General features: G+C 48.1%; 1 protein-coding gene across 1 annotated transcript in view; it reads right to left on the bottom strand.

The window, feature by feature from the left end:
* The window catches only part of LOC114869959 (roundabout homolog 1-like), a 59283-nt gene that overhangs the window by 7162 nt on the left and 39330 nt on the right, over positions 1-12791 (bottom strand). The window contains exons 5-14 of the mRNA XM_029174516.2: positions 7483-7640; positions 5107-5227; positions 4104-4242; positions 3895-4022; positions 2272-2396; positions 2015-2186; positions 668-870; positions 496-577; positions 253-415; positions 15-181 (exon numbers count right to left, since the gene is read on the bottom strand). Of these exons, the coding sequence (XP_029030349.2) occupies positions 15-181; positions 253-415; positions 496-577; positions 668-870; positions 2015-2186; positions 2272-2396; positions 3895-4022; positions 4104-4242; positions 5107-5227; positions 7483-7640 (1458 nt within the window). The remainder of the gene's footprint in view (positions 1-14; positions 182-252; positions 416-495; positions 578-667; positions 871-2014; positions 2187-2271; positions 2397-3894; positions 4023-4103; positions 4243-5106; positions 5228-7482; positions 7641-12791) is intronic.

Raw genomic sequence — 12791 nt, 5'->3', positions numbered from 1 at the left:
ACGCCTCCGCTAACCTTGAGTTCTCACAGAGTCCGAGATCGGGCTGGGGTCACTGAGGCCGTAGACGTTCACCGCTCTCACCATGAAGAGGTACACCGTCCCAGGCTTCAGGTTCCTCAGGACAAAGCTCTGCGTCTTCACGTGTTCAGCCAGGGTCAGCCACCTGCTTCCTAGAGTATAACTGTAGGGGGGGCATGAATTACACTAGGCCTGACGGGTCTAATTTGCACGTTTCAATGCGCAGTGTCTGACCTGAAGGCCTCGATTAGGTAAGTGACAGGTGTGGGGCTGGGGCTGGATTTCCATGACAGAGCCACAGAAGTACGGCTGATGTCAGTCACCTCCGGTTTAGAAGGAGCGCTGGGGATGAGGCTGGGGTCTGAGGGATGACTGGACTGGACCACAACTCCAAACTCTGCCCCAGACATACCAAATATGGGATTATAAACAGACTTTCTATGTATTTTGAGATGTGCTGTAAATATCCCACTGCACCTTCAACTTGCAAGTATGCGGTCCAGGAAGCCTCCCCATTGGGGCTGGAAGCCACGCAGGTGTAGAGGCCGGTGTCTCCCAGCTGTGCGGAGCATATACGGGGGCAGAGGTTAGTGGGTCATCTGGGCTCTAGACTGTTGGTTCTGACCTGGGGTATCACTACATCGTCTACCTTAGCGTAGCGGATCTCCAGCGACCCGGCGTTTGACAAGGACATGCGGGAGTCCACTGGGGACACCAGCGCCCCGTCCTTCTTCCAGTGGACCTCGGGAGGCGGGGAGCCAGCGGTCTGGCAGCCCAGGACCACTGTGCTGTCCACAGCAACAGTGTGATTGAGTGGGCCTTGGCGGATCACAGGAGGGTGGTCCGACCCAGCTACAAAAAGACAATATTAACCTCCACATGTGCCACAAATACAGGAAGACGCACACAGCGGTATGTTAGGAAGCCCTTTAAATGCTTATTGAATATTTTCAATGATAACGTTGACCTAGGTGAGATGGAATGGGAAGAAGTAGGAGGCTTTTATTTTGTATATAACCACGGCTGTGCTTTGGTACAGTACATGTGTCTCGCCTCTCGTGTGCCAGAAACATGCCAGAAAGCAGCGCACTGTGAACGCAGGGAAATTATACGAAGGAAAGAAGAAAGCTGAGAAAATGAAAACGAAAAACGCTGCCAAAAGCACGAGAAAACGACAGATACGACGGGAGCGACGTCGAGGAGGGAGGGGGGTGGGGGGGCGATCGGTGATGCCGCAGAACAACAGATTAAGTTGCCTGCGCCGGCAGCGGAGGAGAAAGAAATCAACTTTTTAACCCTTTCAGGAGAGACCGGGTTCGTTCTGCAGTGGGTGCTGCTGAGGCCGACTCCAATCACAGGCACAAAGCCCAGCTAATAACAGTGGCACTTTCCCTCTTAGGTTGTAAAACCCGGTGGATGGGCGCCGGGGCTCCAGATAAATAAATAACTAAACGTAGCAAAGAAACGTGATAGAAACATGCCTGGAAGAGTGCCAGAGGAAATGTGGACCAGTCATTTCCATACAAATGCACCTCTCCAATGCGGGATGAGCAAATTGGTGGGGGAGGGGAGAGTGAGGGGAAACAGGTAGAGGCGAGAGTGGAGAGTGGAAGAAATTACATAAAACATGACCCTGTGTCTTTTTTTTTTCTATTTTCATTACCTGAAACCGATTTCACTCAGTAGCTACAGGCCAGAGTGAGCAGCCAACACCAGCTATGGCTGCATTGAACTCAATGCGTAGATGCGTGTTTAAGCCTGAAGCACTTATCTTCATTAATTTAATATCTGCACATACATGCATTCATGTTCGCCGAGGTCATTTAATTGGGAGGCTGTAGATTTTACTGCTGCTTTGTAATTACTAGTCTGGGCCTCCAAGCACATTTAAATTGCTTTTTTCCAAACAATTAACACAGTTAACTTGGATGACAGGCCGCTTCCTATAAACTACCTTCTGAGAGTCCCATCATCCGCTCCCCTTCCCTTTACTCACACTCCGTGACCTCCAGCACGGCCTTGGTGATAACACTGCCGGCGATGTTGATGGCCTGGCAGCTGTAGAAGCCGCCGTCGGAGCGCCTCACCTCGCTGATGGTCAAACTGCCCGTCTGGGACACGGACAGGCGGCTGTAGGGCTGCGGCGGCTGGTAGGAGAACAGGAGGCTCTGGGTGGGAGACGGAGTTCACAGCACAGTTAGAACGGGGCTCTCGCCGCGCGCGTCGGCCCGAGAGGCGAGGGGTCAGTCGCACCTCGCTGCCCTCCTGCTGCCAGAAGATGGCCGGCGGCGGGTTGCCCGTGGCCTCGCACTGGAAGGTGACCGTCCTGCCCACGGCCGCCACCTGGTTCCTGGGGCGGAGGGCGAACGCTGGGGGCACTGCGGAGCAACAGAGGCCTTAATTAGCTGGCAGCCGCACCGTTCATCTCAGCGTGCGAGGGCGCTCGTAGCAGAATCGTGAATTATTTACCTTTTTCTCAGTGATTTAAAAAAAATATATATCTGAATGCGCCCACACACATCATGCATGGTACATACTGTACTGGCGGAAAGACGGACATGACAGACGCTCATGGTTTCCTGTTGCTGTCTGAAGGTGGATGGAGGATGGATGACAACTTACCAGTGTTGACTGCAATGGAAGACACAAAAAAACACCGGCAGTGAGTCATTTTGTTATTTTATCATTTTTATGTGTCCTACGCACAGATATGAGTCAGCAGGAGGGGAAATGGAAAGAAAGAGGGATAAAGTACTTTATGTGTTTATTTAGACCAGGTCCACCCAAACAGACTGAAGACGTCAGGGGTGAGGAAGACGCACTGTGTCTGGCGACGGGACGAAGAGGAGCTGCTACTGCTTCAGTACGTGGGGCTTTACATAAACACACATATTTTTAGATGGGAACATCTGTGAAGTAGATTTATAGCGAACACTACTGTGAGACGACGACTGTGGTCACGGCTCGACATTTTTGTGTTCAAAGAACGCTCAATGTCTGGGAACACGTGTCACACGCAGGCTGCTACTCTTCATCTATTTCATTCGTTGTAACGTTTCTCTCCGGTCGCCGTCTCAGCCGAGGAAATATTTCCTTCATACTTGGAGCGCGTGCAAACTTAAAATGAGTATGATCCTCAACCCGTTCCATCTGTTTCAAATAGCAGCTGTTTAATGTCAACCAAATGTTGTGCTGTACTGTGCGTCAGTAACGATGATTGTGTGGTTCGGACGACGGCTAAGACTGAGCTCATCTATCTGGAGGTCTGGAGTTTCTTAAATTTTCTTAAATTTCAATGACACAAACACACACAGTGTGATCGCTCCACTTCCTCCCATAGTGCAGCTCCAGCTCATCTGCCTGTTAGCCCTGCCCTTCACCATTCACAGACCAAATTAGCTACGGTTCCCCATGACGCTCGTTTTCTCAGGTTTTTGGAGGGAGAGGAAGCAGATGTAATTGGAGCTGTGTCATTTCTCAGCGTGCGACCAACCCGGCCTCATCTTTAATTAAGTCCTACTGTCCTCACGGTGTGTGTCACCCACTGTGTGGCTGCTGTGTGTACATACTTATATGGGCTTGCGTGAGCAGGTACGAGAGGAATCTCGCTGCTCACTTCCTGAGACGGGTTTGAAAGCGAAAGGGTGTCATTGTGGCAGAAACACAGTCGGCCAAATGGAGCCACTGCATGCTTGTTCCTGTAGGAACAAGGACCTGCACTGCTTGTTATTCAGCGATTGCTGGAGACTTTATGACCTCTGGACAGGAAGTGAAAGGAAAGGAGTGTGTGGATTGTGTATTTCAACAGAGAGGGTGGTTCTTTCAGTAGGTTGGACAACGTCACATGTTTGTGTTGGGGGATTTGAAGGCACTGACCGTGTACAGTAAGCGTAGCGGACGCTTCCGACTTCCCAACCATGTTCTCCACTACACACGTGTAGGAGCCCTCGTCTGCGGAGGTCGCCTGGCGGACGATCAGAGTGTGGTCCTCCAGGATTTCAAACCTGCACACGAGACAAGGACCCCGAAACAAAATGAGACAGTGATGCACACGGCGTTTGAACGTGCGGGTCGCGGCGCCGTACCTGCCCTTGGGCAGGTCAGAGTCGTCCCTCCTCCAGCGGACGGTGGGAACGGGGTCTCCTTGCACCACGCAGTGGAACTCCACGTTCTCGTCGGCCAGCACCACCGCGCTGCTCGGCCGCCTCAGAAACGTGGGCCGCTCTGGAGAGCAGCACAGGAACGAGCTGCGTGAGTGTCTTTGATGCTGCAGGATGTTCCTACACGCGTGTGTGTGTGTGTGTGTGTGTGTGTGTGTGTGTGTGTGTGTGTGTGTGTGTGTGTGTGTGTGTGTGTGTGTGTGTGTGTGTGTGTGTGTGTGTGCGTGTGTGTGCGTGTGTGTGTGTGTGTGTGCATGCTGCCTTTGCTTACTTGACATTGCCTTTGTTTTTTTTTTTCTAACTGTGCATAAAGTAGCATAGAGCATAACAGAATATGTGCAAAGAATTAAATAGCAGTCAACCAACATTCTAAACAGATAAGCAAATAGAAATAATATGAAAATCATTTTATTTACACAACTCCATCCACCTCCTCTGTTCTTAATTAAAAAACAAAAGAGACTGATGTTGAGCTTGGAGAGGTATGATCTTGTGCTAATCATCAGCCTGTCTGCAAAGCCTTTTGCAATGCGCAACCTGTGGGACGACACATTTCAAGCTGCATTCGGCTGCTGCATCCATTTGGATTCCTCTCACAGCCTCCAACGGCTCGATGAGGCGCCGCACTGTTTGCTCCCAACCTCAGCCAAGGTCATCGAACTGTGTGATACTGATAAGAGCTCTAGTCTGATGGGTTAGAAAAATAATAGGAGGATGGAGAATAGAGGTTGGAGGGAAAAAAAAGTCATCTGGGGTGAGGGGTGCTGAGGGTAGCAGCTAAGCTCTTACACAGAGAAGCGCGGAGGGGAGGTGGTGTTGAATGCAGCAGTGGTACTGTGCGTTTGGCTGAAACCTCCCCAAAGCGGTTCGTCTGTTAGTCCTGCACCATCAATGCAGCTAATGGCTTATTAGTGACTGCACGTTTTACCCAGCACGGTGAGCTCAGCGATCTCGCTCTCCCGCTCGCCCACCATGTTGGTCCCGACACAGATGTACTTCCCCGCGTCGCTCTTCCTGGTGTTGGTGATCATCAGCTTGCCACTGCGGATCTGGAAGCACGACACGCGTTTCAGGCATTCTGGGTGACAGCAGCGACGTCCATGCAGTACCTGCGCACGTCTCCGTGTCTCTCTTGATCTGCGAGAGCGTGCACGGGCCTTTGTAGCTGAACACGGAAGGTCGTCTCTTATGATTGCATAATAGGTGACACAGTCATTACATAATTCATACCCGGTGCTACATTAGCCCAGAACCCCGGGAACAAAGTCACGCTTTCTTTGAAGAAAGTCCTCAGATGTTCAGTCGGCCTTACTTTGCGTTTCCTGAACTTTTTTACACACACACACACACACACACACACACACACACACACAGAAGAGGTAGGAGATATACTGTATGCACTTAATGCTGTTTTCAGCCTTTTCATATCCTATCCATCATACGCCCCCACAGACCGTGCCGCCTGTTTTTTAATGGCGCTTTCAATGTGAGCTGCTGCATTGATGGTCTGTGGACACTTTGTGTTAAAGGTGACACGACAGCAGCAGCGGGCAGAGGTGAAACGGTAGCGGGGAAACACGCTGCTCCGAAGTCATCAAAACAGCCACAAGGCCATTCCCTGCAGCGCGCATCTAAAACCCTCTCCCCGGCATCAACTTCAATTAAACTTTTAGCCCCGGTATTAGGATTTAAGATTGCTTTTTTTCCCATTCACCAGAAGAAACAGAGTCGATGCGTGCGTGGACTGTTCGCCCGCTAGAGAAGCGTGCAGCCAGGAGGAGCCATGGGTCAAGGCTACCGTCGGTGCAGTGCCTCCGACCCGGGCCAAGATGAGCCTGGTAGCAGACGAACCCGAGCTCGGCAGACGCTCTCCACTCGCTCGCTCACAGGCGGGAAGCATCATTAAATTGTTGCTGCAGGGATTAAATCAACAGGCTTTCATTTATCAGTCCGCCTCCTCCAGGCGAACCTTGCGCCACAAACAGCTACTGTCTTAGCAAATAAATAACAAGGGAGAGCGGTCTGAATATGGCTGACCCTCCAAATCTGCCCGCATCGTGTGGTTTTAAGAGGATTTCAAACACCAAACAGCAGAAAAACAAAAGGCAGGCGGGAACTCTGGGACGTGAGTTATGCAAATTCAGCTCTGTTTCATTGGAACATAATGCAATATTCTGGGGAGTTCTATAAATGCCTAAAGCTTGTTCATATATGACAGTGACAACAATAAAGGATTTTTTTCTACTGTAATTACTTGAATGTCAGCGGGGGAGATCTATTATTGACTCATAATTGAGTACGGTAGGTTCCTACATGCACTAAGCGCTAGCATTTTTATCAAACGGATATTAAATTGTTCAACAGCTTGTTGAAGTTACCTATGGGCATCACTTGATCTGTTGAGTCTGCGTTTTAATTGCCACTTGACGACCCAATGTGACATTCGCCTCAGTGTAACGATGTCAAATATTCCCCCAGAAACGGAAAGATGATCTTGGCTCTAATGCCGCTTAATGCGCGCTGTTCTCTAAATACTGCAGCTGATTAAAGAGCAGAACGAGAACATGTTCTATTTCCTGGACTGACCGCTCCTTGTTTTTAGCAACAATCCCGCTGCTAAGACGTCCAACTGTGGTTTGTCCATCCTTTCGGCGTGGACGCTGAAACCTCAGCTTTCGTTGCTGCCATGTTTCTCTTTCTTGTTAACGTTGCCTTTGATGCGCTCAAGTCACACACGGTCTGAGGCTGCTCTTCATAGGATTTTGCACTTGAAGGTTTAATTAAAACCTATAAATCACACTTTTGCATACAAGAACCTTTAAAAACTGTTCTGAGGAATTAGCTTATTATTTTATCTCGACATCAGCGTTAATAAATGATGGGCCACAAGGGAGCCACTCAAAAGGAAGGAAAGTACTGTAGCTATGAATCAGTGGACTCCTTTGGTCTTCGTACAGTAAATGATGTCTTTGCGGGAACTTTCACGGCAAAGACAAATTTCCATAAAGACCAGATGATTAGGGAAGACAAAGAGTAGTAAAAGTACAAAGCAAAAAGCAGCCTTTGTATTTCCCTCAGAGGTGCAGCCCATCCCCCAACACCGCACGCTTCCACCTTCACACCCTGAGCAGTGCCTCGTCGTAGCTCCGTCTTGTCCATCACGGTCCCCTAGAGACACTCTAGCGTCACTCCAAACTAGCAGGAGCAGTGAAACTTCTTATAAGCTAAAGATAAAGATAAGCATGCACGTGATGCAGGTAAACAAATCAACACATATTAACAAATGATGACGATTATATCTTACTGTGATCCTCTCATCTCGGTCGTCTAAGCTGGAACCATCCTTCCTCCAGGAGATCGTGGGCTCAGGGTGCCCTCGGGGCGGCTGGCACTCCAGCACCGCGGGCTCGCCGACCGCAACCATGACGTCGACTGGGTTCTGTCTGAATTCATCACGCAGGACTGCAGAGAGCACACACGACAGCCGACCAGTCGACACAGTAACCCTGATGCAATGCATAATCATAACAGTGATTCTTGTTGGTAAATTTAATCAGAGCTCTATTTATTGTGTCAAGAAGAAGATTCCACAACTAAATGATGTGGTTCAATATTCACAGCTTTGAAGTGTGAAGTTTAAAGCTCTGTAGGTTCAAAATTTGTGATATTAGGGGTGAGTTTTGGGTTCTTTTATGCTAGAAACTCAGATATCTGTTTATTTTTTCGTTATTCATTTTACCCATCTGTCCGTCAGTCTGTCTGAAATGAATTTATTCACATTAGAAGTGAAAACTGGAAATGGCTACGCCGGCTGTCTACGGGCTGACAGCAGGATACGCCGCTACAGAGCACAGCAGAAAGGTGAGAACCCAATGGCTTCACTAACGGCAGTGGAAGGCTGCCGCGGCAATTTATCATCTCTCCACAACCATAGGCCTTAGCAAAGGAACACAGCTTGTAGCCAGACCCTGAGCCGAGGACGGAGCAAATGCTGCATCACACATCACCAAGTGTGTGTGAGTTCTGCCGTATCACGGTTTCAAGGTCCTCATTGTGCAGCTAATTTCGAGCAAGCAGCGTGAAATTATTGATAGTGGAACATTTGTCAGATTTAATGTAATAAAAACCAAATTCAAACTAATTATGTACATGAGTAACAGAAAAGATGTTAGAAAACATTCCAAATATGTGGTTCCCAGTCTTTAAATACATGGGAGGGGGCTGCCAGTGCAGTATTAGCAGAACAGCACCACCCCGCTGAGCCGGTTTGGGGTAGAAATGCAGGAAACAATGAGGAAAAGGCGTAATCATTCCCAGATGGCGGCAGCCCTTCACCTCTGGCTACGGATCTGCACCTAACACTGAGCGAACGGTCCGGAGACGCCTGATGAGGACTCTCGACGTGGAAGAACAAATTAGGATGACCTCCTAATTGGAGCCACTTTGGCCCCGGCGTCTCCTCGAGCTCCGCTGCGCCGCTCCGGCCCCTCTGATCCTCTGAGTGGGGGTTACAGCGAGCTGACTGCAGTTGACTGAGTGCTGATGGGAAACAGCTGCCTGACAAATCCACCCCCCCCCCCCCCCCCCCCCGTCCTCCCCGCCGCCGTCGGCACCACCGCGTCACCCGATAAAGGGCATTCCTCGCGGGACGCTGCAACGCGGCTGGGGTTTCTTTAGGCAGGAAGAGAGCGAGACCGTCAAAACTGCCCTCGCAGGCCGACTGATGCTATCGTTAAAAACGCCGGGGCAACCCCGCTACACATCTGTTTCTGCTGTCGCGAGGTCCAAACGTGTTAGAACATAGTGCTGGGTAAGCGCACAAATAATCTGGAACATGTGTCGGTAAAAACGGGCTGTTTATGTTCCTCGGACGGAGAAAACGTATCTGCTTATTAGGTTATAATAGGAAATTATGCATGGCCATGTAGGAACCGTAGAAGCCAGCCCAAAACCTAAACTATGCCCACACTGCATCCTCTCCAGTGTCAGCAGCTTCTCCCGCTCTCTCGTCTTGGTGTCTTCTCGTCTATTCCACAACCTACTACTTCACGAGTGATGTACTGTAAACAGGAACCAGAGTTGGTGTATTTACACTTTTTTAATTATAAAGATGTCAAAGGCAAAAGAAAAACTTTGGACATCCTTATACTCTTTTACTTCCTTGATTTTAGACATTTGAAGAATTATGCAGAGGACAATCATCACAAATTAAAGTCTCTTATCTATTCTTTAAAAATCCAGACAGTTATTTAGTGTGCCTTGATTGCAGAATCGTTTTCCCTGAATGTCTTTGTAACTTAAAAGGACTTCACTAACGCTAATCTTGCTCTTTTTTCATTACTGCATGTGTGTTTTGCTTCTTATAAGTCGCCATTGCCATTCTCGAATGAGTCCTGATTATTTCACACATTCAACTCCGCAGGTTTTCACCATATCAGGCAGAGTCTGGTATCTGGTATCTAGCACCTCCACGGCTCCTGAAGCCATCTCGGTTTGCCTGTCTAACGGGAGCTTTGCACCTCTTACTGTCTTCTTTTCTCCCTCTTTCTGATCCCTACAGATGAGAATCTCACAGCCCACTTCAAAGCATCAGCCCTTGGCCTCGCTGCCCTGGATCTGACAGTATCTGACGCGTTGTTAGTCCTCTGGAGCCTGAGGCGGAGCTTGAAAGGCCTGCTGCAGCCGAGCTCCACTAATCCTCTCTGCGGAGCCCAACAGGACCATAGAGGAACGCGATCCATCCCCACGGAAAAGGTTTGGGATGAGACACACGTACCGTAGCACCTTGTTGCGCTACCGCTAAACAACCAAAGCTAACTTTGCTTTGTTATTGCCTAAGTGCTTTCGCATGCTGTGCTGTAGATGCAGCTGTACTGTTCGTTTTGTGCAGCAATCACTTTTATGTCCCAAAGCCAGCATCAACATTATTGTAGGGCACTAATGCTTTCACAGCAGTTATAGCTGAGAACAGCCAAAAATTGGACAACAGCTGTGCAACTCATAATACAGAGAAGGAAAACAATTAGCAATCAGATAATCTGAATGCATGTTTAGGGACCACAGATGGATTTTAGACAAGAGAAGAAAACACTGAAATGAGTCTGATGCATTTTAAAGTTTCATACATTTTATAATTGATCTAAACCTTTATGTGACATGAGAAGACAAAAGACAACAAGGAAGCATTCCAGAGGTCATTTCTTAATAGGAGCCAACATTGATCTTTTCTCAATATTAGGTATACAGTACTGTAGGTGCTAAACTACCGTTTTAGCTTTGCTGACTTCCATAAGATTCTAAAGCAGGGGATGAACCACCACAATAAAGTAATGAAGCCTATTACGTGTATTTAAAGTGAGAGCTTGGTGTTTGCTTAACATGCGAAAAAAAAAAAAGTATTGACTGACCACCTCCCCGGTTCAAATCCACGAGCCCAACAGAGACGATGCTTAGAAAACCAGGTAATGGAAGCAAGCAAACAAAGCAAAATCTCCAACCACCAGGAAGTGATCAATCACAGGCTAAAGCTGCAGCTATAATTTATTCTCTGCTCCGTGGCACTCTGGTCTGAGACTGCACTAGAGCGCATTATTCCAAGGGCCAGTGGTAATAAGTGAAACTAAGTCCTGGCATCGCCTGCGCTGTCTGAAGTCTTAATGTTCCCCAGTGCTTAAAACATTCATTTTGGTTCAAATACAAACCAGCTTTCTTTGACTAAAATAACCCACAGTGCTGACTTGAAAATATATGCATATAAACAACTCCCAAAGCCAACCGTAAAAATACAGCTCTAATCCCAGGCCCAGACCCAGCAGATATGAAATCCTTGACTTTACTCCCAATCTATCCCCTGACCTCTCCCTACCCCCTACCCCGCTGCTTCAATACACCCCCCTCTTCTCCCTCTCTGCCTCCTCCTCTCCTGCTTCTTGCACTTACTGGGATGCAGGTCTAGAGAGACGGAAAGCTGCAGGAGAAACAGCTGCTTCACAGAAAAACCAATATGTTCAGCTCAAGCGTAGTAGTTGGTCTGATAGATAAAAAGGAGACGCACACACACACACAGGTCCAGCACACACACACACACCTTCACAGGAGGTCCGGCGGGTCCCGTGAGTCTTTGCGAGCACATACCAAAGCCGAAAGCATAATATGAGCTGCAACCAAGCAGATCCAGTAAAAACAGAAGGTCGTGCACATACAAATTAGGACACATGCATTAGCTAAGTCTCATAACTATGCCACACGACACCACATGCGGCTTATAAAAACTCAAAGAATCCTCGCCCGTCTTCCCCAAGCTGCCCTATTTGAATTTCATCTTCTGCACAGAAATCATTACTCAGACACTTCCCAGGGCAAACACATCTTTTTGCATGCAGGGCCATAAATCTGCAGGCCAATTAACTCAACATCGGGGTTCACTTACCAGGATGAGGCTCCCTGTTATAGTATTTGTTGGGCCGAGCTTTACCCTTTAACGTAGGCCGCCGTCTTGCCCAGTTTCTCTATTGTAGCTGCACCTTTACTCATTTGGAAACTATCCAAATACTCTGCTACTTGCAAGAAACATAGAACTGGTATGATTCTTATGGTAATATTGAAATGACATCATTACAGTAGTTTCATATTTTGAAGATTTCATAGCTCCTTTTCTACAATTCAAATCCATGTTTGCACGTGAAGCCTAGTCTTGGACATGACATACTGGGAGGGAATACGCTCTGATGGTGTTTATGGGTTTCCTGACGATGTGCGAGCGTGCGTACAAATAGATGCGCTGGTTCATCACTTCTTGGATGTTCTGACACTCTAATCCTGTTGATGTATACGCGCAGGACTTATCGCCGGTGAGGGGCTCGCATTAGAAGCAGCTAAAAGGATTGTGTAACCTCCGTTTTAATCTCCTCCACTCATCCCGTTCCTGTGTGAGGACGACAGGAGAACGCGGGGAAAAAAGAAGCGCTGTCGAGGAGAAGATACAGAGCGACAGACGGACATGAGGCAGATTAGGAGAATTAGTGGAGAGCTGGGTGAAACAGAGGTTGAACAGCAGGTTGGAAGAACTGTCAATCATCAGAGGGTAAAAGGTTGAGTCTTACTTCCTGTTGCTGCTTTAAATGTGTTGATTTAACAGAATTAACCCGGTGGCTATATATCATATAAGAATGCGAGCCTGTGTTTTTCACAGCCAAGGTATATTTAGTCTGCAGTCTGAGCAGCAACAACATGTAGATGAGCGACTCTGGCACAGCGTCAGCTCTCAGGATGATGATCACAGCACTAAATAACTAGACCTAACACGGGTGGTGCAGGTTCAGGGAGCAAGGAATGAGGACGTAAAAGCAAAGGAAGATCAAAAAGGGGAGAACCCTGCATTTTTATTTCGTCTGGTAGCTTTCGGGTTATTGCTGAGTTTTTTGTTCTTTTTTGTGCAGCCATTGTGTTTACTGAAGCACATCTGGCATAGTGCAAAACAAAGAACACCACCAAATATGGAACTAATCTGGGAATCTAAGCTTTTACAGACAGTCGGGGTTTAAGAACCTTTGATTTACAATCTGAACCGAATTGTCAACTGAAGGGAGTGTGAGAAGCTGAGGAAATGTTTGT

This window comes from Betta splendens, chromosome 14 (assembly GCF_900634795.4).
Source record: "Betta splendens chromosome 14, fBetSpl5.4, whole genome shotgun sequence".
Classification (NCBI taxonomy): Eukaryota; Metazoa; Chordata; class Actinopteri; order Anabantiformes; family Osphronemidae; genus Betta; species Betta splendens.
The sequence above is the reverse complement of the archived record's forward strand: the minus strand, read 5'-3'. Positions and strand labels throughout refer to the sequence as shown.